The following is a 24959-nucleotide window of genomic DNA, read 5'->3' as shown; positions in this document are numbered from 1 at the left end:
GCAAGTAAGTCGCATTTGGAAAGCACATTTAGCGCCAGCGAACAAGGACAGAAGGGAGACGACACTATAGCCCACTGTGGTGTCGTCTCAGTTTTTCGCGTCATTTGGCCATGCGCTGATTGCAACACCAGCGCGCCAAGAAAAGTGAGCTCGGGACACTGAACATCGGCTCGTGAGCCGTGTGTTGCGCAGCCCTGCTTTAAACACGTGATATACTTGTCGTTGAAACCACGGTGCTAGTTAGAAGGCCATTATCTTCGTACGTTTTTTGACGAGATACTGTAGGTAGACTAGCGATAACGTAACCGGGACACAGAACTTTAAGTCTTTCTGGTTATTAAAAGTCAAGATTATTGTATTTATATGTTTCAACTTAATGTCTCATCTTTAAGGACAAAGAGAACGGCTATTAAAAAGGAATGGGGAGGGGGCGATTTCTTTAAATAGTCCAAACAATTTACCGAACACAAAAGGGGTGCAACCTGCGATGCCATATTTTTGCTTACAGCAAGGTAGCCTGAGATTTCTGTCATGAATACGCTGAAGCTATTTTTCGCTTTGGCACGCCACGTGCGTTCATACACGAACAGAACATGCTTGAGGAGCACGCAGAAATGGAGGGAAGAATAATCCGCCTTTTTAATTTTCCTGTGCTGCTCTCTGCCGCACGCCGCTGGAAACGTTTTAGAAGGGTGCCGGGGCTTTCGCCGGTTGATTTGTGTACCTGCGCCGACGTTGAGTGCGCGTCAGTTTTGCGTTTCGTGGAACGTTAGTCATTATTAATGGCTTCTCCGGGGAAGAATGTCGTTCCTGGAAGCCATGAAGCATGCAATGACTACTGGGTGAGCAGGCCTGAGTGCGCTTTTGTGCAAACAGTGCGGCCGATAAAGGCATGCCGAGTTCCCTTTGCCGACACGGCTGCCTTGGAGTTTGTTGTCGCTGATTTCTGCACTGGGAGCTCGCGTTTTGTATTCTTTCTTTTTAAACATTATTTTGACATTTCGCGTATTCAAGAAGTCTTCGAGCGCAGCCTTCCACGCCGGCTTTATCAAAGCGGTGTATTTGTTTACATCGACATCTACAGATGCAGGTCGTTGTTAGCGTCAAATATTGTGGAAAAGGTGCATCGCTGATATGAAATAATATAAAAAACGCAGCAATACATACATATCTGCGCTTATGTGCCGTGTTGTTCCACCCCGACATGAGCCGATATGAGTGGCCGAACGACTTAAACAACGGCCAATGTGATCCAGATAACATATTACGGGCTGTTAATTTATTTCTGATTCTCGCTTTTCTTTAACTCCATCATAGTTAGAGTTTGCGCTGCCATAAAGCATTATTAAAGAAAACTGTGCTCGCATAAGTGCTCATTTATAGGCCGTGTTGCTCATTCGGGAAAACGCGGATTCCATCACTGACACCGTTGGTATAACTGAGCGAGACGGTTGTTTACACTGCTGTGTACCGAATGCGCCGTCTCTTATTTCCCGTTTGACGCAGATGTAAACAGGGCATCTCTGGAATTGAGAAATGTGTCGGCATGACCACACCTACAGACCCACCCATCTGCGTATATATATAGCGAATGCGACCGGCAGCCTACGGGTGTGGTATAACGTACAAATGTTGGCACAGCTCTGTGTCGCCACTTGTCGCTTATTGTGTACGCGCCGTGCGAAGTGAAGCGTAGTTGATTACAAATCGCTAAGGCCACAACGGAACTATAAAAGCAGTTTCCTTCGTCCTTACTGTTTACTTTTCAGTTCGGGTCCGCCGGTAGCGGTTGCACGATCTAGAGGGCGCCATGCTTAACCTTAATCGCTGAATAGGATCAACATTGGCTCAAACTTCATGTGCACAGCTTGAGAGAGTTGAAGCTTGTACATTTCAACTTGGTAGGCGTGTTTGACTCATTTTGAGCGCTATTAATTGTATATGCAAGCGAAGACGCTGTCGCTATCGCGTTGTCTGTTCGATTGCCGATCGCGTGGGGTTCGGTAGAACGATGGTCGGCACGCAGATTTTGTCGATGCCGTAGACAAGAAAGCCCGTCGCGGTATGTCCAACTCACGCTAGTCGGTTGCGTCGTTGTCGAACTGGTATGATAAAATGGTTTCAGTGGCGCACAATAGTTGGTCAATCCTTGGCGCGAGCCTTTTGTCGGTCTCGTATCGACCCAGTGTTACCGCGCCTTAAACGAGTGCGTGAGGTGAGGCACGCATGCGCTGCCATCACCAGCAAGTGAGTGCCGACTCTGCAAGAATACTTCGTCAGCAACGTGATGTTTTTAAGTGTCGCCCAAGTGTAATGCACAGGTCTTACAGCGAAGCTGTTTATGACTAGGTTCTGGCGGATCTCGTCTCCGTGGACATAGACCAACAATTTTTCATACGTGGGCCGATCCCGAAGATAGTGCAATGCCATGCTGACCCACGGCGGAGCTGAAGCAAGCGTTAAGCATTACCCATACTTGGCACGTGGACCGATGCCGAATATGGTGAAATGCCGGGCCGACCTGCGGCGGAGGTGAAGCAGGCGTTAAGCACTCCCCCTACGTGGGCCGATCCCGAACGTAGTGCAACACCGAGCCGACCCGTGGCGAAGGTGTAATTCGCCATTAAGGGGCTCACATTCACAGCTTCTCTGGTCATCCTTCTTCACAGAGTGGAATGGCACTAAAGTTTTTCGTTAAGTTCGCTAGCCATCAATGATAGGCGGCAACTACCTGGCTCACGGTGCAGTCCGGACAACTTGGACGAAGCCCTGGCCGCTTTCTGTTTCAAAGTGGAGTTGTAGTCTTACGCTACGCATGTTTTTGGGCACCGCACCGACGTCGAGATAACAGTGGAGGTTCAACGCGCTACCCGGCACGAGTGTTTGCAGCAGCGCGCGTCCGAGCGCTTATTTATTTTTTTTTTCGGGGGACTTTCCAGTGCGCGGCTACGCGCGCGACCCTTCCAAAACGTTTCGCGACTAATCCGCTATGGCAGGGCGCATGCGCCGTCGCACAACGAAAAAGGCGGAATGCTATACCTTCCTTCCGAAGCCACTGTGCGACTACGTTTTGTCCTTTCTTTGGGGTAGCATTTGAGAACAGCGCTATGTTGCGAAAGGCGCGCACCACGCACGCACGCGCCGGACCGCGTGAACTCCTGCGCGCTTCGCAAGTGCTCATCAGCGCCCATCTGTCAGTGCGCAGGTGCTTTCCACGAACAGAGCACTCTCCGCACGGCGTGCTGCGGTGCGTGACTGCGCTGGGGCACACACCTCAAGTCCTACTAATTCTACACGCAGTCTCCCGCTACTGTGCGCCCACATTTGTTCGAAGAGGCGCATATTATTTTGTTTCTTCTCTTGAGCCATGTGCTCAATTTGCTCTACCTCATTCTTGTCTATTCACTGCATCCATTCTTCTACGGTCATTTGAGATAAGAGAAAAGCTCGGGTTTTCTCAGTTGCTTCTACGGCGTCTGTGAAACTTTTACTTTCGCCTCGCCACAATGCTTTTCGAGAAAATTACTACATTGAAGTTTGTCGTGGCTTACAAGAGATTGAGAGAGTGGCGAGGCCTGGTATGTAAGGAAAACAGCTTTCGCGGCATACTTCGATCGCTCCGCGCCGCTGACTCTTTTCGCGTCAGCTTGACCCGCTGTAAACACAAAGAGAAAAGAATGCGGGCACGCTTGCTCACACAGCCGCCCCCTCCCCTTCGCTCCCCTACACACGTCCCCCCTTCTTCACAACGCCCTTTCTTTTCACGGAAACAAAAGCGGCCGCTCATGGTTTTGATGTGACCATTCACTTTGGATGCATTTCTTCTGGTGAAAGGGCAATGTTCATAATGGAGGGAACGAAAAAAACCGGGCTGCGCAGACACAAGTGGGGCTTCGCGTTGAAGTTACTTATAGGCATTTACAATATACGTTTGTTAAATAGCAAGTGCAAGGATACCTTATCCCGCGGTGATGAGATCAGAGTACAACAGCGCGACCGTTGAAGAGTACAAAACGGAACAGACAAGGTCAAGTGGTTGTCCTTGTCTGTTTTTTTGGTATTGTCCATGTCAAAAAGTCGCGCTGTTATACTTTGAATCATGCAGAACCGACTAGCCCAGTCTTTGACGACGAGACCGACATCGTCCAAAGGCATGAAAAGAAAGCATGGAGCGCACGATGTTTATCGGGAACGATGTACAATACGTCGAGTTGCATCGTGATTAGAGTTTTACATTAAGGAACGCAAGAGGCCTGCCGGTTCGCTTGCATACGCAAGCCGCTTGCGTTCTCAAAACGACACGCGTGCCGAACACGTGGCAGTAACGTTTATCTGTTAAATGGCATAATGCATTTAAGCTAACTCTCGCCATCCCTTTCAACAACAACAACAACAACAACAACAACAACAACAACAACAACAACAACAACAACAACAACAACAACAACAACAACAACAACAACAACAACAACAACAACAACAACAACAACAACAACAACGTCAAACTGCATTATTGTGCACTTTATGGTTAGTGAGCTGCTCTCATTAGTGTTTTCGGTACAGCCACATGAAGACACATTGACCGACGCCATTACAGCCAATGTATATACAAGCTTCTTCAGATGGGGCAGTCTTGAGTACCCAGTAGAAAGATGAGTCAGGAAAGTAGGGACACCTTGCTGTGCGCATAGCGTAGGCTTTGCAGACACGACACACCAGCTTGGTAAGCAATCCGCTTCAACCAAGGCAAACCTATGCACTTGTTTTCTTCTGTTTCAGGAGCTGTTCAAACATTTTCTTTAGGGTTTGGGTTTCGCGCCTTGACCAATGCGGGAGCGAGGTAATTGCCTCGACCACAAAACAAACAAACAAACAAAAAGAAGAAAAAAAACGCGGACGTGAGTTGTATTCGGTCGCGAAAAAAGAAACAAAGAAAAAAAGTCAATGATCACTTCGGCTACTGACGGTAAAGCATAGTGTCAAAGAACGTTACTTCGGTTCCTATGTATATGACTAGAAATACAGTCCAGACGAATAACTCACGAAGCTAGCGCGAGCACCGAACCATGCGTTAATCTTGGCTGGCTAACAGTCCGTGCAGATACAGCAGCATTTGTACACGATATGCCGGTAATCGCGATGAACACGGACAACCTAACACAGTGTGATTGGCCTGATTGATGAGATGGATCACGATAGCCACCAAGGACATACCACTCAGTTAGTACACAGTTAGTTAGTACAGTTAGTACGACAGTTAGTACGCAGGGTGTCCCACGTAACTTTAGCCAAACTTAAAAAAATATGCAAATGCCCCGTAGCTGGACACAAACAAGGTAATGTCTTCAGTCGCTTGGAGATGCTCACACTGTCCTTTCCTCCTGCCTAATGACATAATTAGTCTTAATTACTTAATCAACTTCTCGAATATTATAATTAGATTAAAAGTGTCAATGAGAAAATTGTAGAGCAACATGAAAAACTCCCGATACAACTTTCTGTTGCTCAATACGTGCTACATAAACGTGTTTTTCCGAGCATAAAAGAAGCCCGCGAATACACGCAATATTGCCGCGCGACTGGCCGCTCGAGGCACTTTGCGTGTATTTGCGGGCTACTTTCATGCTCGCAAAAGCACTTTTGTGTCGCACGCATTGAGCAACAAAAAGCTCTATCGGGAGTTTTTCATGTTGCTCCTTTCATCTAATTATATTTGAGAAGCTGATTAATTAACGAAGACTAATTATGTAATTAGGCAGAATGGAGAAAAAAAGTCATAGTATCTCCAAGCGACGCAAACAACATTACCTTTGTTCAGTCAAGATACGCGTCATTTGCATATCTTTAAAGCTTGGCCAAAGTTACGTGGGACACCCTGTATACTGAAAGTGTGAAAAGACTGAGTTTGCACTCCGAAGTAATTGGAATATAGAATATTACAATACTTTCTGCGTTAATTGCAATTGTCTTATGTCACATTATGCTCAAAGAAGGTCCCTAATTAGTAACTGCGGGAATGGTAATTGGGAGATCGAGATTTGTTCAAGAAATAAATGTCAACAAGGACGAGGACAGCTCGGTCGCGGTGCAGAGATTTCCATCATGTCTATTATTTTTGTCAGGGCAGCAACGGAGAAGCAAGATCGAGGAAAACAGAGATGTTAGCCATTGCACAGGCCGGCTGGCTACCCTGTGCTTGGGTAGAGGGTGAAGGGAACGAAAGATGTTAAAAGGAGGCGGACATCCTCGGCATGGCTTACATAGGCTCTTTTCCTTCTCGGGAACGGCCGCTTGACCTTCGCAAAAACAACTGCTCTTGTCGCTGCAGCATTTGAAGTTACACAACGTGAAAAATAGTTTCTAGGAAATAAAGAAACTTGTCCCTCATAATTATCGATGACTTTACGTGTGACAGCGCTAACGTCGTTTGCCTCCTGGAGTGTCTAGCATGCAAAATGCAATTATTACTCAACTGAAAACACTCTTTAGATGTTTTAACAACCGTTGTCCACATGCCCACAAGCCTTCTCAGTCTACCATTGTCCAAACGTGTTAGTATGCCTGGTCAGGGTTTCGACAAAACCAGGGACACCATTCTCCAGTTCGGTTTCAAAACGCATCACGACGGAGAAGTCAGATAATTCTTTTTGTTCAAAAATTTGATACTATTTGTCCGAACAGCAGCGAAAGCGCCCGCGAAGGTCACTTGTTTCGCACGGTAATGGCACTGAAGAGCGTTTTGGCGGTTTGGTGATAGTCGTTGCTGCTACATATTGTGAATTTTAATATTCTACTTTTCCATGTTCGTCACTTCATTCTTATTACTTCTCGCCCCCCCCCCCCCCCTTTCTGTTACATGTTGTGTCAGCCATAGCGTGTAATAATGCTCTGTTACTGAAGTTAAAGCGGTGATGTCCGTCGTACCACAAGCTGTCACGTTCGTGCATTCATTTTTGTTCGTTGCTACTGTAATAGACCGCTACTGATCGTCTTTATTGCAGGAAAATGCAGTCGGCCACGGCGGCCGCATTTCGATGGGGGTGAAATGTGAAAAACACCCGTGTATTTAGATTTAGGTGCACGTTAAAGAACCCCAGGTGGTCGAAATTTCCGGAGTCCTCCACTACGGCGTGCCTCATAATCAGAAAGTGGCTTTGGCACGTAAAAACCCATAACTTAACTCTCTTGTTAGCAACATCCATAGGTGAGCCCGTAAAAGCGGCTGAATTGTCATTTGTAGCCACGTTGTGTACTCCGACAAAGGTCATGCTACGGCACGAAATGTTTGTTAAAAAAAGTTTCACACATGGGCCACCTACGTAGCCTTTACTGTATATGACTTATTAACCTAGCCCGACGAAAAGTGTTCCATTCTCGAAACCATTGGCTTAATACCTTTGAAGGGTTTTACATTTCGAGAACGCTTCACTGGAAAATCAGTTCTGTGGAGGCCCGCAACGTGGAGGGTGGTCTATGAAAGGAAAAAGTGTCATCCACCCGACTGCCGCAGGAAGCTATTATAAAGAAACCAACACGGATAAATGAAACCCGTATGGCTTTCTTTAATGAATTTGTAGCCCATTTTAGGCTTCCTTTAAAAAAGCCCTGTATGTTCAGTTTCTTTAGGTTCCTTTGTAACTTCACGCTGCCGTCGACTGGATGACAATTTTCCCTTTCATGAACATTAGTTCCTCCACCTTGCGGGCTTTTGCAGAACAAGTCCCGTTGCTTCGAGTGTTCAGTTAATGCGACCATGCTTCTACGATCTGCTAGCTTCCTGGTTAATTCAGATGGTAGAGCGACTGCCCCGGAAAGGTATTGGTCTCGGGCTATATCCTCGAAACGAGGACGAATTTTTACAGCGAAGCTGTTTATGGCTAGCAGATTCGTCCGTTCGTCTGTCCACCAGTCTGTTGCCTGCACGCCGAAAACTCCTCTGGCGCAACCCCATGCGCACGCGCGAAAAAGAAATCGTCGCGGCGGTCACTCCGAATGTTATCACCTTATCGACCATGTTACGACATGACCTTCATGGCCATATAGAAAACGTGGGATATGGCGGCGCTCCTTCGCTCCCATTGGAAGGTCGAAAAACATAATAAAACGTTATAGTATACCCAGCAATCATTGGCATTACTGTCGGCCTAGCGCTTCCCATATGGCAAGTGGATTGTATCCTTCTTGTTGGAACGGTTTGGAATTGAGTGCTGCACGGACGTCAATGTGCGGACCACGCGTCACCGGTCGTGCATCGATTTAAACTTTGGCAAGAAGAACGTGTCTAGCAGTACAACCGATCGCGGTGTACCACAGCGACCACAAACCTATGGTCACTGTGGTAACGAATGCGACAAAAATAAAGACGATAAAAACCACAAAGTTACGTATATGTGTCTTCATTCAATCAATATAGCAATAACTATATAAATCAACATAGTTGTCAATACAGTCCTCCCAATGCAGCTTCGCTGGTTATCCTTCTTCACAGAGTAAAAGGGCACTAAATTTTCCGTCCACTGCGAAGTTTCTTTCCCCTCAGAAATCCGTATGGTTATCCTTTATAGATTTCATGCTGCAGTCGATTGGATGACAATTTTATCTTTCATCAACTTTCATTCCTCCACCTTGCGGGCTTTAGCAGTACTGATATAGCGATATTCAGTTCCAGATGCTTCGAGTGTTCAATTAATACGAACCTCACTCTACAATCTGCTAGCTTCCTGGTTAACTCAGATGGTAGAGCGACTGCCATGTAAGGTATTGGTTTCGGGCTCTATCCTCGAAACGAGGACGAATTTGCCTTCAACAGCGAAGCTTTTGTTTCCTGAGAAACCTCTATGGTTATCCTTTATAGGCGCGGGAAAAATCATGGACATTAGCCACATCTTCATAGAAGTCATGCTACGCAGCAAGAGGAAGAGCAGCATTTTTTTTGCTGAACGTCTACGGTAGCCCGTCCAAAAAGGGCCTAACACACAATTTCGAAGATTTAATTGACCGAACGATGACCATCGGGGGCGACAACAGGCTCGCCATCGGAGGTGGTTTCAACGCTCCACACATGCAATGGGGATATGGGCACTAGGTCAAAGAAAGGAAAAGACCTGGCCGACCTCATAGAAAAGGCCGGCGTCGTACACCAGAGTCGGTGCGGGCCCCCATAGGGACACCACACCGGACCTAACGCTGTATTGGAGCGCCTAGAGAATCACCTAGCAGGACACCTTCGAGGACCTGGTGAGCGATCACAGGATCCTCAGTATCGCCTTAGGAGAGGCCCGCGCCACGAAGAGAAAAAAACAAGCTCATGCTAGTAGACTGGGACCAATTCGGCAAAATCAGAGACGAAAAAGAACAGGGGCGTATAAGAAACATAGAAGAATGGAGCGTGGATCTGCTACGAGAAGCAGAAAAGGCCACGACTGAGATGGAGAGGGACGACTGGGGGGCTCGACGAGAAGACGAAGAAGACGATGACGACGGTGTCGGTGACCCACCATGGATGGACAGCAGGCTCGCGTACTTCGGACAAGCCAAAAAATTCATCCAGAAACGTCTGTAAGGCCACAGACACAGTAGAAATCTAAGGCGCGAAATCGCGGGACTAAGCAAGAACATCAAAACACACTGCGCCCAGTTATGCAATCAGGATTGGGACGAGGTATGCGACGCCATGGATGGCGACATCAACACGGGCAAGACGCGGAAGATTCTCAAGCACGTGCTCGACCCGTCGGGCACCAAGACAGCGGCGAAAGCGGAAATGACCAAGATCAAACACGTGTACGAAGGAAACGTCCGTGAGCTGGGTAATGAAATCTTCAAGCTGTACCTCGAGAGACCTCCAGCCGTAGAGCACTGGAACTGCTTGGGCTCTTCCAACGAGGACCTCGACAGAGACTTCTCACAGCAAGAAATCAAGGCGGTCCTGCAGACCATCAAGACCAAGTCGGCTCTGGGCCGCGAAAAAGTGACAAACAAGACGCTCTGGAACCTCGACGACCAGGCAACGAGCCGCTTGACATACTACATCAACAAGTGTTAACGGAACGGGGGAATACCCGACGAATGGAAGAGGTCTGACGTGATCCTCATCCCGAAGCCGGGTAAATCCCTAGAAATCCAGAACATGCGGCCGATCTCTCTCACTTCCTGCATCGGTCAAGGGATGGAGCACGCATTCCTGAGCAGAGTTAGCGGCTACCTGGAGTCCAACGACACACACCGCAGCATGACGATTGGCTGTCTCTACCCAAGACGCTGTCTCTACCCAAGAGGCTCTCTAGCCAAGACGCCATGATACAGCTCAAGGAGCAAGTCATAGACACCACGGGGCAAGGCTTGAGGGCAATACTCGGACTCAGTCTAAAGAAGGCCTTCGACAGGATCGAGAACGCGGCCATCCTCGACAGAATCGCGCAACTCGGCCTGGGCGAACGAACGTATAATTATAATAGAAATTTCCTTACGGGAAGAACAGCCAGAATCAGACTGGACGAGAAAGAGAGCATCCAAGAGGACATGAGCAGTGCGGGCACACCGCAATAGTACGTCGTGTCACCGATGATCTTCAAGCTTGTCATGATTGGGCAATCGGAAAAACTGGAGCAAATAGAAGGCATTAATCACACAGTTTACGCCGGCGAGATTACGATTTTGACCACGAAGGACGCAAGCGAGGGCGACATGGAGAACAGACTTCAAGGGACGGTGGAGGCAATCGAGAATCATTTGCAGGGCACCGGACTAGAATGTTCGCAGGAGAAATCGGAACTGCTGCTATACCCCCCCAGGAGGCTAGGCAAACCGTCCAGAGACGTAGCGGATCTACACAAAAGGGGAATGAGAATAACCACGAGAAAAGGCATGGAAATACCCGTGGTCCAAAAAATCAGAATCCTGGGTCTCTGGATCGTAGCCAGGGGAACAAATGCGGAAACCACAACGGACCTGGCAAAGAAAGTCACGGCGACCGTTACGCTAATACAGAGGGTCTCCAACAGCAGGAGGGGCATTAAAGGAAGAAACGTCGTACGGCTCGTTCAGGCCTTTGCGATCAGCCCCGCCACGCACGTGGCGGCATTCGTCCACTGGAACAAAGTTGAGAAAGACCATTTCGACGTGCTCATTAGAAAAGCGTGCAGAACGGCACTGGGTCTCCCACAATATACAAGAAACGAAAGGTTACTACAGCTCGGGGTACATAACACACTGGACCAAATCGCGGAAGCACATAGAATAGCGCAACTTGAAAGTCTCTCCGGAACCAAGGCGGGCGGAGAAATCATGGAAAAGATTGGCATAAACTACCACGGAATGAAGGGCCCCAAGATGCAGATTCACCCGGATGTCCGAGCCGCAATAAACGCGGAAAGCATCCCGAAGAACATGCACCCTGTACCCAATGTCGAGGGAAGAAAATGACCACACGAAAACGATCCTCAAGAACCACGGCGCGCGGGAGGGGGTGCTCTTCGTAGACGCTGCCCGGTACCCCCGAAACCGGGACGACAATGGTGGTGTCGGCGGTGACGAGGGTACTTCCCTCTTCGCAATGGTGGTCGTAGATACGAAAGAAAGACCGTGATGGCGGGCTCCGTATGGACCAGATCGTCGGAGGCAGCAGAAGGAACGGCAATCGCACTGGCTGTAATCAACGGTCGGCAACAAGACAGAACAATAATGAGCGACTCCAAGACGGCCATTAGGAACTTCACAAAGGGCTGGGTCTCCACCGAGGCCGCCAAAATTCTGAACCGGAGAGCAGAAGACCTCAAGAACGGCAAAATCACACCCAAATACCTCAAATGGATCCCGGAACATATGGGGAAAGTAACCACAGAAGACCCGGGTACCCCTCCCAACCTCAACGAGAAGGCCCACCGAGTCGCGCGAGAACTAACTCACCGCGGTTCGGAATGTGACGGCCCAACACCCCGTACCTCCCGCGGAGGGGGGGGGGAGGACTGTGGTGGAGGCACGGTGGGTGGAGGCGATGGAGAACACGGAGGAAGCAACGACGGCGAAGTAGCGATACAAGACAACAGTGACAGACTGGTCACGTACCACGACATACTGACACACTATACGAAACAAAGTGAAGCATACCCACAACCTCCCAAACAACTCGACACGTCACAAGAAACAGATTGGAGAAGGTTACAAACCAGAACCTTCCGAAACCCCGCACTCTTAAACAAAGTAAATTCCAGAAAATACCCAGAAGTGAGCGGCGAGCTCTGCAAGCACGAACAAGCAGACATGGCACACATCTTATGGAAATGCACAGAGATCAGAGCAATATACATAGAAGACAACACATAACCGGACCTTCTCGAGGAGCGATGGCTAAGCGCTATGACTAGCTCGGATCTACACGATTAACTATGGGCAATCCAGCGGGCCCAGGCAGTGGTGGGAAGGCTATGCCTCGCCGCACATAATGCCCGGGTGGCCTGAGCCCGGGCTAGCGTTCTGCGGATATTTCAACAGAAGGCGTCACGTGGTACGTGACACCTGTAGTTGAAAGAATGTGCCACATCCATCGCTATGGCCGTGAGTGGTGCTGAATAACACTCCCAGGGCTAATCGCGTACACATATGCTAACGAAAGGGGATGGGAAGGTAGGCGCTGCGGTAGCTTCATCGGTAAAACACCACGCACTTATTGCGGGGGACGTTGGCTCGGTCCCCGCGTGCGGCAAGTTATCCTGTCGTCCACTTTCATTTCCCTTTACCTTATTGTTTCTACATTTCAGTTAAACATATATAGCAATTGCAGGGTGTGGCAAAAGTTCTCGCACACAAATAAAAACCCATAAATATGGTTGCGATACACTGTAAGAAATCACTTTTATCGTAACCTAATGGGTGATGCAATCTACGTACATGAATACCAAATTTACTTTTTGAAAAGTTTAACCTTTTCGCGAATGCAAGCTTTGAGCTGCTTCTGAAATGCATCGATGGCGGCACGGATGTACACTTCGTCTAATTCACTCCACTTATTCCAATGCATGACGAAGAGAAGTAAAATTGCGGTGAGAAGTAGAGCAGGCTGCGCTTTTTAAGACCGACCCGACTGAATGGTCAGGGCTCAAGAGTGTTTAGATCAATGCTGTTTGCGGGCCATTCTGAAGTGGAAATGAAATCGGGCAAGTTTTCCATGCGCCATTGTTGGCACCCCCTTCGCCTTGTGAGCCGGAGCGGAATCCTACTGATACGTCCACTGACGGTTTCCGAAGTGTAATTCGGCCCAAGGGAGGGCCTCCTTCCTCAGGACAACTCCCATATAATTTGTACTGTTCACTTTCGCTCCTTGCTCCAAGAAAACCAGCGGCATTTTTCCATGAGAAGCGAGTGGCCCCCAAACCACCACTGAATGATGTTGAGAAACGCTTGAGGGAATCCTTCTGCTAACGATGGTTTCTTTCAGGCTTCCTGTCAATACCCTATCGTGTTGGTGGTTTAAAATCCCCTAGATATATAACACTGCCTCGTCTGTGAAGAGAATGTTGCGATGGCGTGGTGGGCTACGGAAGCGCTTGAGCAGGTCCTTTCATCTTCTGATCCTGGTCTCTTTCATGCGCTCTGTGAGTCTATGAGCATTCTGAATCTTGTAGGGGAACTTGTGCAGCTTAGCTTTCACAATTGTTCGGGTGGAACGTTCGAGATTTCCTTCAGTTCCAGCAATTCTCATCAATCTTTGGAGAGTACGGGAACTTTTGTCGCACTCTGTAATTTTCCCCGTGCTTTACATGGCTCCGTTGTTTGTTTTCTTGATACCGTTGTTACTAACGAAAATCGAGCCCCATGGATCGCTCTATTATTTTCACTCATTAGGCGAGAATTCGCTTTTGAGAACGAACGAAATGCCTATAGGCGCGAGACACCTACGTTTCTTCTAATAAATGCATTCACGTAACCCTTTCACAACATACTCATGTCATTTACAACGTAATGACATGCGATAAGCAACTTCGCTAGTAAATCATCCCATGCAGAACACGAGACGCCACAACTGGAAGAAGAAGAAGCAGAACAGAAGAATAAGCAAGAAGATACGTCCATCGAAGAAGGAAATCCAATCCAATCCAATAGGTCTCGTAGTTGTGAACGTGGCGCGTTTTCTCGGCTCCGGTATGTGAGAAGAAAGGGAAGGAATGTAGCATGCGAACTCCAGTCGAGGTGAAAGGAGACAGTGAAGTTCACCTCCTGGTAGCCTGGCGACACAGCATTTAAATTTCTTCCATCTCCTCTAATAATGAATCAATTTGGAAAATTCTTGCGGTAAAACGCTCCCTAGACTGCACTCTACAACTTACAGTGTATAAGTGAAGTTTCCGATGGAGTGAGGATGCATTTAAGGACGAAAAATCTGAACAAACGGTTTTAGTATTAATTAGTGTTATTTCTTACCGTGTACTGTTTGTTAACGGCTGTAATCGTGCGCATGTGTTCTCTCTCTCTCTGTATTTCCTTCTTATCTCTAAACTTCTCTTTCTCCCTTTCCCCCCAGTGTAGCGTAGCAGTCCGGATTTTCTGTTCTGGTACACCACCCTGGCTTTCTCCTTCATTTTGTATCTCTACATTACATGACCCCTACTAATCTCACTGGGGTCAACTTTGTTGCAGTACGCACAACGAGGTTTATGCACACTATACTATGCGACGCAGGCGACGTAATAAACATGCTCTGCTCTCTCAACAGGATGCGCACACAGCGTTAGTTAGAGATGCCGTTTACAGGTTCTGAACATTGAGCTGATCCTCTTCGGTGTGTATTTCTTGGCGACACCGGTGCAGGCAGCAAGCAATAAGGTAATGGGCTGAGTGCAGCAAATCATAACTAATAACCATGATAAGAAATAGCAGACAAGGACGGGCAACGACGAATTGAGCTCTGTCATCCTTGTCTGGTGCGTCCTATCGTGGCTATAAGTTATACTCAGTCGTACTAAGCGCATCACTACAAGCCGTAATAAGAGGAGCTCCCACACTGAGCACAGTCAGCAGTCAGTCAGGATGAGCGACCATGCAAATGGGCACATCCTCGAGCCGCGTGTTTTTCCTTCGTATAGCGTCTGCTGCACACTCTCAGCTTAGTATCGAACGTTAGGGAACGCTTCGTTGCTCGGTGTGTTGAGGTAAGAACAGACTTAGGGGGCCCCGACAACCTTTTTTTTGTTTTCAGCGAAAATTTTTTATGAGGCGGGAAAATGTCGCTGTAGAAAGGAATGAACCTTTGTTTTGTGAGACACGGCGCAGATTCCCCCCCCCCCCCCCCAAAAAAAAAGGCATTTTCACTAAAGGGGGAAAAGAGCCTTTGCACGAACGAAAACAGGATTATAGGATTATCGCTACATCTGTGCAACCATACTATACCCACGCGCCTTACTTTGGCATCGTTGTGTAGAGGAAAGAAGCCATTACTCGCCGATTCATGTATCGCGTGTACAGATGGCGCCTTTATCGCGCCATGCAGGACGCAATCGTAGTTAAATTTATCCTCTCGCTTGACGTTCAAAAAACCATAGCTCGGCAGCACATTTGTCGATCCGAGCGGTAGTGGTCGCGTTTGATAGATCCTACTCGGCAATAATAGATATAATCCATCAAGCTCAAACCAGTGCTCATCAGGAGTTGTAAGGCCTAACGCTGTGCAATTTTTTCCAAGAAATTCAAAGCTTGTTCGGTTATGGCGCCTCACCGTTCGATATGCAAGGTTCAGAAATGGCGGGAAGGAACTCGGGCCGGAAGACAGCCCACCACCTTTGACTACGGCGGACCCATTACGAATAAGGAGCGCGCACGATTGCAACATTACACCGCAGGGTCCTCACTAGCTGTATCGTAAATTAAGCATGTAAGCTAATACGTGATTAAATGTCAGGCCCTTTGCTTTAATATCGTTGTGTAGAGGAAAGAAGCCTATTCTATCATGCATGCGTTGCGTGCTCAGATGGCGCCGTTGTTTGGCCGCTTGTGACCCAATAGGAGCTAAATTTTGCTTCGCGCGCCGGGTTCTGAGGTGCGTAGCTCGGCAGTACGTTTGTCCATCCGAGCAGGAGTTGTCGCATTTCAGAGCGCTCACTATGCCACAGTATTTATAATTTATCAAACTCATATTGGTGCTCATCACGAGTTTAAGGCCTAAAAGTGTGAAATTTGCTGCAAAAATTTTACGCTTGTTCGGCTATGGCCCCCTTGCGTTAGACACGTACAATCCAGAAATAACGTGAATATATTCGCGCAGCAAAGCAAAGGGATAAGTATCCAACCACTTTGACAACAGCGAAACGTGTCCGTCTGCACAGGGAGCGCAAGCACAGCAGATTGAAGCAAATGCAGTTGCTCCAACCATCTATATACGAGTGAGCCGCACTCGAGGGCCATCTCGGGTGCTACCAGTAGGAGGCTCAGTTCTTTAGCCCAGTGCCCAAACACCCTCTGCAAAACAAACGGGCCCACTAAGAATAGGCAGCGAGCACGATTGCAAAATTAGACCGTAAAACGCCTCGTAGCTGCAACACAAGTTAAACATGTTAACTTTCTAACAGTTGAATAAATACAGCCTGTGCATTACGTTGCGTCTTTTCTGTATCTCATTACCCACACCCCATATGCAGCATCTACACGACGCTTCACATACCCAACTACGCCTTCGTAAGTCCCTAATATAGCCTACTCGGTTTTTTGATGTATATTTCCAAGGGAGTGCAGGGGCGGAACGCAATAGCGCATATTTTGGCAGAAGGGTGTTTAACGGGGCTAGTTGGTTCATTCTTTGAGGATTGTTGCAGCAGAACTTAAGGGACACGGATACAGAAGGAACAGACAAGGACGCAGCTGCTGTCAACTGATTTCTGTATTGAAATTCCCGCTCTTATTTATTTCGTCGCCATATCTCCTGTCTTATCTATCTGAGGCGGTCTCAAAAAGGTGACTTCTTTTCTTGTCAAAGCCGCTGACGGAGTGCTTACACATTGCACTCCTCTTGTTTTACTTATCTAAAATGCCTCAAGAATCTCCCTAGTTAGCCTATCGTCGTTCCTTTTCAGGACTTGCACTTCACGAAATGTGGGGGTGCACGCGCTTGCTTGGCTATCTTCTTCCTTCTTGTTCATTTCGCAACGTTTGCAGTGCAAGGCCAGATTGCAGCCAGGCGTCCCTCAAAGTGATGATGCGTGCTCTCTTGTTCGATTATTAAGGCCTCTTCCTGTTTGCCCTATGTATTGCTTTCCGCAGGACCGGGGGATGGTGTACACTACTCATTTGACGCAATCGCAGTATCTGTTCTGGTAGGCGATCTGGCATTGTGGTTTCTTCTTTTCCGGTTTCACTCGTGCGCACGTACTTTTTCCCTTGTTCGGTGCTGAGCACACTACTCGGACGCCGTGTCTTTTACCAATCTTGATGAGATTGTGGGTCAGTCCGTGTACATGCGGAATTTTTGCACAATTATTTTTTTGGTGCATGTTATACAGAACGCTTCATGGTCACATTAAATCCTAGCGTTTCCATGTGGAGTTGGAGTCCAGGTAGAGCTTCTAAATCGAATAAATCGTTAGCCATTATTAGATTACGAACGAGAAGGAGAACCGAGTGGCCAGATTTTTTTTAAACACAACCACGTGAAGCCAATGGACAATGAAAGCAAATAAAGCATAGGAGAAATTACATGTAGCTTTATTGAAATACACAAGTGTTAAGATAAAATGGAATAAAAGTGTACGAACAAACAGCGTACCACCGGTGGGAGCCGAACCTACGCCTTTCGCATAAAGCATGTGATGCTCGATCAATTCAAGCACCGATTAAACTGTATATGTGTACCGGATCTGACTCGTGGGATTGTTCTGGCTATCACTTTCAGGGTTGGATTGATCAGAATCAGATAGACTGATGTCGGGTCGACCAAGCTTATATCGAGAAGAGTCAGTAAGATTGACCAAGGATACAAGATTTGACCCTGGGAATGATACAAATTCACAAATATCCAAGAACGTTCACGGGAGAATAATCGCGCGGTGGCAGAACATCACACACATATCAGGTCCGGCTCCCACTGGTGGCAAATAGTTTTTTCCTCCACGTTCAATTCTCTTTATCTTGTAATTTCTTCGCATCACGCATTCAGCATTACGCGTGTGATGCTCCTCCAATTGAGCTACCACGACGGCTGCTCTCAAGCTCCACTTTGTTGGTATATCTGTGTATGTGTACGGAGAACTGTCTCTGGGAGTGTTTCCAGCGAGACTTACGGCCATGGCGGCGGATGTAGAACACACCTTTAACTGTAGCCGTAGCATACGCAGTGCGTTAACTTGCGCTCTCAGTCAATCATAGTGCAGTGCGATTGACTGGCAGCGACGCGGAATCAAATTTTGACCACATCGCACGCATGATTGCCCCCAAAAAACTTGAACAACCTAGAACACACGCCGGCCATTCTTCAGCCCTGTTACTCAACTCTTACCCACACACTTTACTTATAGACAACCACAACCGTCTGGGCGCGCAGGCCATCTTTAAAGAGTATAAGTCACGACTTCCACGACTGGCTTTTTGGCAATCAGGCCTGCCCTTCATGGCTTCTACAGGTACCCAAAATAAAACGTATTTTGAAGGTATTGAAAGAAAAAGATGATGGTTCGACATTATCGGGGAAACAAATGGCAGTATATCAGCGGCTATGTCAACACAGAAGGTGCGACAGCAGCTTACGTGATACTAGATTTACAAGAGAAGTGCGCATGTCCGCTATGACACGCTACGTCGTCGACAGTCACATATTCATCCACATATACGAGACTCCAAGAAAGTTAAATATCTGTACGGACTCTTCATCGTACTTAGCATGTGGATGGCATGAGTCATCTACATGCACGAATTATGTATGCGATTCTAAAGGGTTTAACTCTGGCTGCTCAACAAAAAGAAGAAATAATGTGTTCCGGGACAAGCTGGCATGAATCAGACAATGAATTAGTGGACTCACTCACAAAATAGGCCTATAAAGATGCGGAGTCTCGCAATATACCAATATCACTAAATCGCACTAAAAAGAAACAATTCCGTAAGTCCATCTGATCATGAAAAATGCTAAGGAATCAGTCCATAACGGAGGGGACCCTCTTTACAAACACCAGTTGGGTCCTTTCGAGAAGCACTGAGACACTAATTCGTCGACTGCGCCTTGAAACAGCGCACGCAAAACATTTCCCCACACTGCATACGATAGACGTAATCTCCAGCTCGCTCCTCTGGCAACGACGGTGAGGACGTTCACAATGCAATTCTCGATTGCCTAAGACGTGTTAGCCATAGACGACAACTATGGAAAAATAACTGCGTGCCACTGATCCTCACCGACCTTTCACACTAGTAAAATTGCTCGGCACCCGCTTTGACTGCTTAGTGACTATGGTGCGGGCTGCTAAGCACGAGCTCGTGAGATCGAATCCCGGCCACGGCGTCCGCATTTCGATTGGGGCGAAATGCGAAAACACCTGTGTACTTAGACTTAGGTGCGCGTTAAAGAACCCCAGGTGGTCCAAATTTCCGGAGTCTCCCACTACGGCGTGCCTCATAATCAGATCGGAGTTCTGGTACGTAAAACCGCATAATTTATTTTTTACAATTGCTCGGCCTTTGGCCATCGAAAACAGCACAGGGAAAATCATTGAACGCCCCTACACATTTCTTTGAAGCAACAGGAATCTTAAATGTGTAATATAGATATAGAGGCCACATTGGGTACAGTTATGTACACGCAACCCACTTCCATCATGTGTATTTATGCGCGCTTGTGGTCGGACATGTATATCATACTGTGCGCCTCGTGTGACGAAGCTCGGCTTTGACTGTTTTATCTCTGTGCGTGCGTAACGTCGTCTGTACTGAGTGCTGTGCTTTATTCCTTGAGATTTGTGATCTTACTCTTTCTTTCCTCTTTCGCTACCTGTTTTCTTCCCTTCTTCCTATATCTAGTATTTCTATGTTTCTGTCGCCTCCTCCTTTCTGAAGAGTAGGCCGGAGATGGGGGCCCTTGCGGTGAGAGTTGCCAGCCTACTCCTCGCTTTCCCTTTTCTCTATGGTACAAATAATAATAATAATAATAATAATAATAATAATAATAATAATAATAATAATAATAATAATAATAATAATAATAATAATAATAATAATAATAATAATAATAATAATAATAATAATAATAATAATTTTCTTTATGTCTATACCTGTATATCTCTGACAGCATCACTGCCTTGTGTACACGTTCGGAGCTCATTATACGCGTATGACGTGTATAAATTGTGTGGTGCACCTTGCCCTAACTTTTTTCCCTGTATGTTGCAGTGTGTCTAGGGCTATATATATGAGGACTTCATTTCTCGTTTTAGCTAACTGTGCTTTAAATTTTCCGTTTGACGTTACTTCTCATTTTACACTATTTTCATCATTATTCACACCTACAAAAATGATCAAAAAGTTAGTTTCCTCATTGGTTTTCCAAAGAACTAAAAACGGCAATAAAACTGGAAGGAGGAGGAGGAGATATAGACGGAAAGACAGGGAGGATAGCCAGTTCTCAGACCTGCTGGCTACCCTGTGCTGGGGAAAGAAGGCAAGGGAAATAAAAGGATAATAGAAAAAGAAATATTACAAAAAAAGGAAATATGGAAGGAAGAGCAAAAATAAAAGAAAAAAGAAAGAAGGATACGGCACTGCTTAAAGTCTCTCTCCAAGACCAGTCCTCCGCAAGAAGAGCAACAACGCTTTCCAAGCCTTCTGTGCTGAGGACGGTCTCGGCCATGTCCCAAGACCTTTTCCTCCGACAAAGGGCGTTTGCAAAGACTATCTAGCACTCTCGAAAATTCTTTCCTGGGCGCAGTGAAGCGGGGACACTCGCAGAGAAGGTGGGCGATTGTTTCCTCAAGGAAGGAAGGAAGGAAAAAGTGGAGAAGGAAGGCAGGGAGGTTAACCAGTTTAGCCTAACCGGTTTGCTACCCTACACATGGGAGCGGGATGGGGGGATGAAAGATGGGAGGAGAGAGAGAGAGAGCACATAACACAGCAAACACATCGTCAGTTACTGTCCGTCACTCTTGCGCGGTACGCGACATCACTGTCACAGCCACCTGTCCTAGCCCGTATCCTTCATAAACCGAAGTAGTCCCTTCGTCGCCTTCAGCTGCGATGTCTTCTGTCGGCGATATGTGAAAATGGTTGCAACTGACAATGGTCTATCGTCCAGGTGCGCTAGAACGGACGCCATGGACTGTCTCTGAACATTATATTCAGGACAGTCGCACAGAATGTGTTCCAGCGTCTCCTCGCAAAGACAGGCATTGCAGATAGCGTTGTCTGCCATTCCAATGCGAAACGAGTAGGATTTCGTGAAGGCCACCCCTAGCCATAAGCAATAAAGCAGGGTGGCCTCACTTCGGCGGAGTCCAGTTGGCATGCAGATATGCATCAATGAGGACAGGTCGTGTTGATTGCTGCGGTTGGTCTGGCTGTTTGGTGTGCACCATAGAGAGAGCGTGATCTCCTGTGCAAGCACTTGAAGTCTGCTGGCTGCGTCGGACCGTGAAAGTGGTATGGCCTCTTCCTGTGTGTCTTCAAGAGCTGTCCGAGCGGCTTTATCGGTGTCTTCATTTCCTATGACGCCGCAGTGACTTGGCAGCCACTGAAACGTCACGTGATGTCCTTTCTCATGTGATGTATGGAGTATGCATTTAATATCGAGCACGAGCTGTTCGAATGGCCCGCGACGCAGAGCTGATAGCACAGATTGTAGGGCTGCCTTTGAGTCACTGAAAATTGACCATTGTCGAGGTGGTTCCCGATTGACGAAACAAAGTGCAGCGCGAAGAGCAGCTAGTTCCGCAGATGTAGATGTAGTTGGGTGGTCAGTCCTAAAGCTGATGGTAATACCTCTTGCTGGGACGACCACAGCACCGGACGAACACTGGATGTTTGTGGAACCATCAGTATAAATATGTGCACTGTCCGCGTACCTCTCGTGCAGAAGAAGCAGAGGCAGTTGTTTCAACACAGGCGACGACAGCTCAGACTTTTTCCCGATTCCTGGTACACTGAGATGGACTGTGGGGCTGACAAGGCACCAAGGGGGTATCGATGGTTTAGATGCAGCGGTGAAGCCCGAGGGAAGTTTGTCGTTGTACTTGACGATAGTTTTAGAGAACGATGCTTGGAGCCTGTCTGAAGGTGTCTGAAGGAGCAGGATGCGAGGCGAGGTGATGTGATGGAATCCGGGCGAAATGCCTGATGTCCATTCAAAGCTACAGTTATCGCACGTAGGACTGTTGACCATTCCGATCCGAAATGAGCGCGTATTCGTGAAGGCCACGCCAAGCCACAAGCGGCACAGAAGCGTCTCCTCAGCTCTAGATAGTCTTGACGGAAGGCGGAGCTGTAGATTCGGATCCAAGTTGTGGAGACGAGCATTGGTAAATTCCGTCGGCTTCCACTGTACAAGCGTCAGTTCACGTGAGAGCGAATGAAGCCCTGTAGCTGCGTCTGTTCTCGGTAACGGTGTAGCTACACAGTGGGGACCATCGTGAGCAGGTCGGGCGGCTTCATCTGCACGGTCGTTTTCGTAGATACCGCCATGGCCCGGTACCCATTGATATGCTGTGTTGTGTTTTTTCTCTATTGCACGGTTGAGAAGAAGTCTTATGTCAGTGACTAATTGCTCATTCGGTCCATGACGAAATGGAGACATAATGCACTGGAGAGCAGCCTTGGAGTCGGAGAAGATTGACCATGCCTGTGACTGTTCTTCAATTACGGACTCTAGAGCAGCACGGAGGGCGGCGAGTTCTGCGGTTATCCATGATGTAAAATGTGATGTCTTGAAATTAATGGTGGCGGACTTCGCAGGAATAGTCACTGCTCCTGCTGAGCTTGCAGAAGAGACTGAATCATCCGTGTATATGTGAAGCCGTCCGCTGTGTTTCTCATGCAGGAGCAGTAGTGCGGCCTGTTGTAGGGCTAAAAATGATGACTGTGTTTTCTTTTGGATTCCAGGAATAGTTAGGAGGGCTTCGAGGTGATGTAGGCACCACTACAGTAATGGTGGTCTTGCTGCAGGCGTGAAGTTCGAGGAAAGCACTGCACGATGCGAAGCAATAATATAACTGAATGCAGAGTGTGGCGTAGGAGCAGGAAGCGAGGCGAGGTGATGTGATGGAATCCGGGAGAAATGCCTGATGTCCATTCCTAAGGCCCCGACGCGAATATATGTTGCGATTGGGTGATCACGCTTGATGACCACAGTGGTTGCTGAAGATGCACATCTCGGAAGGCCAAGGCATATTCTCAGTGCTTGAGCTTGAACCGACTGGAGGATATCTACATTTGTTCTTCGGGTCCTGCCCAGCACAGGTAAGCTGTAGCGCATAAACCCGAAGAAGAGTACAGTATAAAGTTGAAGCATCGTTCGTACAGATTCATCCCACGATTTTCCTGCAAGAAATCTCAGCACATGGGTGATCATGGTGTGTTTCCTTTTCATGTAAGCAATACGAGGGCTCCAGGACAGGTCGCAATCTATTATTACTTGCAGAAAGCGGTGGGTCTTCTCGTAACTAATAGTCTGTCCATTGATTTTAATGACGTATGGGTCCATCACCTTGCGCGTGAAGGCAACCAGGGAGTACTTCTCAGATGTCAGCTCTAGTCCCCGCCCTTGAAGGTAGTTTGACGGGAGTGTAGCCGTTCTCTGAAGCCTGGAACGAATGTGTGGACGCGTAACTACTGATGCCCAGATGCAGATGTCGTGTGCGTATATTGACAGATGCACAGGCAGTGGAAGTACACCAACAAGGCCGATGAACGCAAGGTTAAAGAGAGCGGGGCTCAGGACTCCCCCTTGAGGCACACCGAGACACGCACAGTGGCGCGTTGTTGTACTGGATTCTATCTGTACAAAGAAGGTTCTGCCCTTCAATTAACTGTAAATACATTGGTAGACACGGCCCCCCAATCCAATGTTCCCCAAGGCCATCCAGAATAGCTTCATGCGATACATTGTCGTGTGCGCCTTTCACGTCCAAGAACATCACCGCAGATAATCTCTTTAGGCTTTTTTGTTGCTGTACCGACGAGACACGGTCAATCACATTATCTATAGAAGACCGTCGACGCCGAAGCCGGTCATATCATCAGGGTATATCTCGTTATGCTTCCGGTACCACTCTAGGCAAGTCAGTACCACGCTCTCCATCATCTTTCCAAAACAGTTATCTAGTGCGATGGGACGATAGGAGGCCAGGTCCAGGGGGGATGTGCCTGATTTGAGTAGAGGAACGAGGCGGCTAGAATTCCACGAAGGAGGAACCATCCGTTGCACCACGAGTCCAGTAAAGTGGAAAGTTGGGCTAGTTGGTGAGTAATCATCATACCTTGCTGGTGAAGCAGCGCACTGACACGGACACAGTGAAGACACACAAGACACCCAAGACACACAAGACACACAAACTCCATTGTGTGTCTTGACTGTGTCCGTGTCAGTGCGCTGCTTCACCAGCAAGGTATGATGAGCACCACGAGTAGTTGTACACGGTCAGAAGGACATGCCGAGCTGTTTGACCGAGGTTACACAGGGGCCATATAGGTGACACCGTCAAGTCCACGTGACGAGGGACGCCGGCATGCTGCCAAAGCTGCTTGAAGCTACTCTACAGAGAACAGATTGTCCATTCGGGAATCTAGCGACATCGGTGCGTTTCCTAGATTAGTCGCGGTGAACGCGGACCCCTTACCGGCAACCCTCGCGCAGAAGTCTTCTGCTACTTCATTTTCGTAGCGACCTTGGTGGAGAGCAAGGTACTTGAAGGGGCGATGTTGCTGTGGCAATGTTCGTAGGCCGTGGACAATTCTCCACATGCGAGATAGAGGCTTGTGTGGATCAGGCGACTCGCATAAAG

General features: G+C 47.8%; 1 protein-coding gene across 1 annotated transcript in view; it reads left to right on the top strand.

Moving 5' to 3' along the window:
* Positions 1-10296: 10296 nt before the first annotated feature.
* The window catches only part of LOC142582850 (uncharacterized), a 35394-nt gene continuing 20731 nt past the window's right edge, over positions 10297-24959 (top strand). Inside the window, exon 1 of the mRNA XM_075692967.1 lies at positions 10297-10442. Within this exon, the coding sequence (XP_075549082.1) occupies positions 10297-10442 (146 nt within the window). The remainder of the gene's footprint in view (positions 10443-24959) is intronic.

Source organism: Dermacentor variabilis, chromosome 1 (genome assembly GCF_050947875.1).
Source record: "Dermacentor variabilis isolate Ectoservices chromosome 1, ASM5094787v1, whole genome shotgun sequence".
NCBI classification, from domain to species: domain Eukaryota; kingdom Metazoa; phylum Arthropoda; class Arachnida; order Ixodida; family Ixodidae; genus Dermacentor; species Dermacentor variabilis.
The sequence above is the reverse complement of the archived record's forward strand: the minus strand, read 5'-3'. Positions and strand labels throughout refer to the sequence as shown.